Genomic DNA, 4,726 nt, shown 5'->3' with positions numbered 1-4,726 from the left:
GCACCAGCCATGCTGTTTGCCCCCAGCCTGCCCACAGCCAACCTGGGGCTGCTCCCGGGCTTTTCTCTGCTCAGCATTGGGCTGGCCAAGTGTTGTGGAGAGAGCCTGGCCAAGGAGCCTGGAGCCCCCAGGCCCTGCCCTGAGGCGTCAGCGCTGCCCCAGCAGTGCCCATGGTCTGTCCCTGCTGCAGCCCTGGCACTGCCACCCCCAGGGCTGTGCCTGGCCCCAAGAGCACTCAGGCCCTGCAGCCACACGAGGGCCAGGAGGGCAGCGGGGCAGTGGCACGGGAGCAGCACTGGCAACACCAAGTGCTGCTGCTGCTGCTGGGCACAGCTGCTGTGCCAGCACTGATCTGCCCCCAGCTCTGCACACAGACATTGCTGCTGCAGCTCCAGAGAAGGGAAGGGGCATCTCTGGAGAAAACTTTGCTGGCAGAGAGCTCCTTTAATTCATTTAAAGGAACTGAGATGGCAGCCCCTCATTCACGCTATATGGGTACACAAAAAACAGAGGGAGAAAGAAAATGAAATAATGCACAAAGGATGACATTTCTTTGTGGAATATAATAAAATACTATAACAAGTGACAGAAAAGAAAATTCACCCACTAAATCGAACACATTCTGTTAAAGGTTACTATTATTATAAGTGATTTGCAGAGATTGGCAAGCAGTTTGCTTTTTCTTAAAACATCCAGTAATCAGTCTCCACAGTGCAGCCTTGAGCTCCTGATTCCTCAGGCTGTAGATGAGGGGATTCAGCACTGGAGGCACAGCCGAGTACAGAAATGACAGTGACAGATCCAGGGATGGGGAGGAGATGGAGGGGGGCTTCAGGTAGGCAAAAAAGCCAGTGCTGATAAAAAGGGAGACCACAGCCAGGTGAGGGAGGCAGGTGGAAAAGGCTTTGTGCCGTCCTTGCTCAGAGGGGATCCTCAGCACAGCCCTGAAGATCTGCACATAGGAGAAAAGAATGAAAAGAAAACATCCCAAATATAGAAAAGCATTAACTGCAGTGGGCCCCAGTTCCCAGAAGTAGGATTTGGAGCAGGAGAGCTTGAGGATCTGGGGGATTTCACAGAAGAATCCTCCCAGGGCATTGCCCTGGCACAGGGGCAGGGAAAATGTATTGGCTGTGTGCAGCAGAGCATTGAGAAAGCCACTGGCCCAGGCAGCTGCTGCCATGTGGGCACAAGCTCTGCTGCCCAGGAGGGTCCCGTAGTGCAGGGGTTTGCAGATGGACACGTAGCGGTCGTAGCACATGATGGTGAGAAAGGAAAACTCAGAAGAAAGAAAAAGGGTAAAAGTAAACACCTGAGCAGCGCATCCAGCATAAGAGATGTGTCTGGTGTCCCAGAGGGAATTGTGCATGGCTTTGGGGACAGTGGTGCAGATGGAGCCCAGGTCGCTGAGGGCCAGGTTGAGCAGGAAGAAGAACATGGGGGTGTGCAGGTGGTGGCCGCAGGCTACGGCGCTGATGATGAGGCCGTTGGCCAGGAGGGCAGCCAGGGAGATGGCCAGGAAGAGGCAGAAGTGCAGGAGCTGCAGCTGCCGCGTGTCTGCCAATGGCAGCAGGAGGAAGTGGCTGATGGAGCTGCTGTTGGACATTTCCTCACTCTGGGCATTGTGGACTGTTGAAACACAACATTAACAAGGTGGGACCAACCTCTTTGAATCAATCCTATGCAATATTATATAGAATTCACTGAAAACTACTTATCCTTTGGAGAAACTTCATTTAGGATTTTTATTTTTGAGCTCAGTTTGTGCTGCTGAGTTACTACTTCATCAGTGCTCTCAGTCTGAACACTGAGGAGCCCAGAGGGAAGACAGGGCTCCCTGATCCCCAGTGCAGTCAGTCCTGCTAGTCTCACAGAGCTGAACTTTACTAATCACACCTCCCTCTAATTCAGGGTGATTGCACTTATAACATTCTTGAGAAATAATGTAGTCTTTTTGAAGGATCTAATTTCAAAAGAGAGAGAGGGAAACCAAGAGTTGGCCTGTCTTTCTGCTGCCTGCAGTTGTGCCTACTGGGAGCTGTTTCTCTCTATCCAAGCCTTGTCCCTGCCAGTGCTGCCAGAGCCCAGCCCAGCCCTGGGGGCTCAGCTCTGCCCTGCAGAGCCCTCCCAGCACAGGGCACTGCCCAGGGCCATCTCCCTGCCAGCAGGGCCTTAAGGGCAGCTCACACAAACTGAGATGCTGCAAGCCAAGGTGCTGCTGCTGCTGTCTGTAGGCACAGGAGGATGAGGAGGCACTTTGTGAGGGACATGTGAGGCACATCTGCTGATGCCCAGTGGGACAGTGCAGGAGTGTCAGTGACACAGACACACCTGACAGCCCCTTTGCCTTGCCTTGAGGAGAAAGCTGAGAGCAGCCCTGGCCATGCAGCACCATCTCCACAGCAGGAGGGATCTGCCCTGATGGGGGTGGCTCCTTCCACCTCCAACTTCTCCCCACAGTCCATGGGGAGCTGCCAGGCAGGCTGAGAGCTGTCCCTGGCAGGTGGCACATGGCCTGGGCTGGCCAAGAGCCCTGAGGGCTGCAGGAGCTGCTCTGCAGGACAGCCCTGGGCAGCCCTGGCTGCAGCCCCAGCTTCAGCCCCTGCAGCCGTCCCTGGCAGCAGGAGCCGTCCTGCCCTGTCCCTCTGACGGTGCCCAGGGCAGCCCCGCTCTGCAGAACATCATCATCCTCCTCCTCCTCCTCCTCCTCCTCCTGTGCCTCAGAGAAACTGCGAGAGTCCTCCTGACACATCCCCCAGGCCGTGGGCTGTGCTGGCTCCAGGAGATCCCTCCAGGAGCACAGGGGACATTGCCCTGCACCCACACACTCACCATGTCCAGGGCTGTGAAGATGTTTCCCCAAGTGCAGTCTCAGCTCAATGTCTTCCCAGTCCTGATTGCCTTGAGCCTGTCTGTGCCTGGCTCCTGTGCCCTCAGTGCCTGCAGGCAGTGCCCTCAGCCCTGCTGGGCTGGCAGAGGAGCTGCTCCTCAGCAGAAATGTCTTTTTGAAGCTTCTCTTGGTTTACCTCTGTGCCAGGAGCCCGGCCCAGCTCAGCAGCACAGACACAGCAAAAGGACTTTAATGAATCCTCTTGGTTCATTAAATATTTACATTATAATCATTCCCTGAGAGAGTGTTCCAAAAACTTCTCAAGAACTCAAATTAAAATGCTGAAGTTTCTTGAAGTTTTAATGGGTCCCACTGAGGGACACAACTGAGAAAGCGTCCCCTGGTTCCAGTTAGAGCAGGAAATTCGAGGCAGAGATGACAGGTGAGGACATAGAAATGTCAAGTCTTTCCCTTTTGACACCAACTCTTTTAGTAGTTTATAGAATCATGCCCCCAGTTATCTACTTTAATTAGTCCCTTGAGAGCTTTGTATTGACATTCAGTGGGGCTCATAAATACTTTGAGATACTCAAGGTTTGGGTTTTGCTTTTGCCTTGGAATCTCTGAGACCTTTGTGTAATCATGGCCTCCAATTATCTGCTTTAATGAGTCCCTTGAGAGCCTTTGTCAGAAACAACACTCAGTGGGGCTCATTATTGCTTCAAGGAACTCAGGGTTAATTTTAAGTTCTACTTTTTGACACTGAGTCTCTGAGAGGTTTGTGAAGTGATGGCCTCCAATTATCTGCTTTAATTAATCCCTTGAGAGGCTTTGTCAGTAATGATACTCAGTGGGGCTCATTAATGCTTCAAGGTACTCAGTTTTTTTAAGGTACTTGTAGTTTCCCTTTTGACACCAACTCTTTTAGTAGTTTATGCAATCATGGCTCCAATTATCTGCTTTAACGAGTCCCTTGAGAGCCTTGTACTGACACTCATTTGGGCTCATTAATGCTTCAAGTTACTTCCGTTTTTTAAGGTACTTTCCTTTTTCCTTTCCTCTCTTACTCTCTGAGTGGTTTTTGGGCAATTCTGGCCTCCACCAGTTCTCTTCTCTAAGGAGTCCATGAGGAGCCTGTGCTGAGGATGGACCTCAGTGGGACCCATTAATGCCTCAAGACACTTTGGGTTTTTCTTCTGATTTGGACTCCTGGAAAGGTTTGTGCAATCTCCTCTCAGGCCCTGAGGTTCAAGGGCTCAGCACCAAATGCACCACGGGGCTGATTGGGATCAAGCAAGTCCTGACAAACCATGGCTCTGCCTTGATTTCCCTCTGGTCAAGAACATATCCAGCAATTAGTTACACTGAGTATTTCAGCTACTTTGATATTTACATTTTCATCACAATTTTCATGACTAATCCTTGGTAAAACTCTAGAGGTGTTTCTGGCAAACAAAGATTGTGGCTGCTATCAAGATACAACTTACAAACACCAGTAGTTCTTTAGTAACACGGTTCTTCATTATTTTTCTTCAATCTCATTTGGGTTAGGAACAATAATTCTGTTGTCCATGGAGCTGATGCCTTTTTAATTCCAGAATAATGTCCCCAAGGTCCTTTGCTGTTCAGCTCTACTGTGCTGTCTGTGGGTGACAAGGCTTGGTGGGGTCCTTTCCCCTCTGGCTGGAGAGGTGCCAGGTCCCAGTCCCTGAGGGCACCCAGGCTCCTGGATGGAATTTGTGTGGAATTCCACATCCTCAGTGTCACATCAGCCTTCACATGGAGCCCCGTGGATCAGAGCATTTTCCAAAGAGCTGTTGGGGCAAACAGGGAGATTTGGTCTGGCAGGATCTCTAAAACAATATCCCATAACATCCACTTGTTCTGGCACAGAGC

The 4,726-nt window shown here is 51.2% G+C and overlaps 1 protein-coding gene across 1 annotated transcript; it reads right to left on the bottom strand.

Moving 5' to 3' along the window:
• Positions 1–612: 612 nt before the first annotated feature.
• LOC148219322 (olfactory receptor 14A16-like) lies at positions 613–1,606 on the bottom strand. The gene has a single exon (XM_088157744.1). The coding sequence runs from the start codon at positions 1,604–1,606 to the stop codon at positions 626–628; it is 981 nt and encodes a 326-aa protein (XP_088013870.1). The 3' UTR covers positions 613–625.
• Positions 1,607–4,726: the final 3,120 nt, after the last annotated feature.

Source organism: Sturnus vulgaris, unplaced genomic scaffold, assembly GCF_052056855.1.
Source record: "Sturnus vulgaris isolate bStuVul1 unplaced genomic scaffold, bStuVul1.hap1 Scaffold_155, whole genome shotgun sequence".
NCBI lineage: Eukaryota > Metazoa > Chordata > Aves > Passeriformes > Sturnidae > Sturnus > Sturnus vulgaris.
The sequence above is the reverse complement of the archived record's forward strand: the minus strand, read 5'-3'. Positions and strand labels throughout refer to the sequence as shown.

What these genes read in the sequence shown, in the direction of transcription:
- LOC148219322 (XM_088157744.1), bottom strand. Translation starts at nt 1,606, where the DNA reads ATGTCCAACAGCAGCTCCATCAGCCACTTCCTCCTGCTGCCATTGGCA.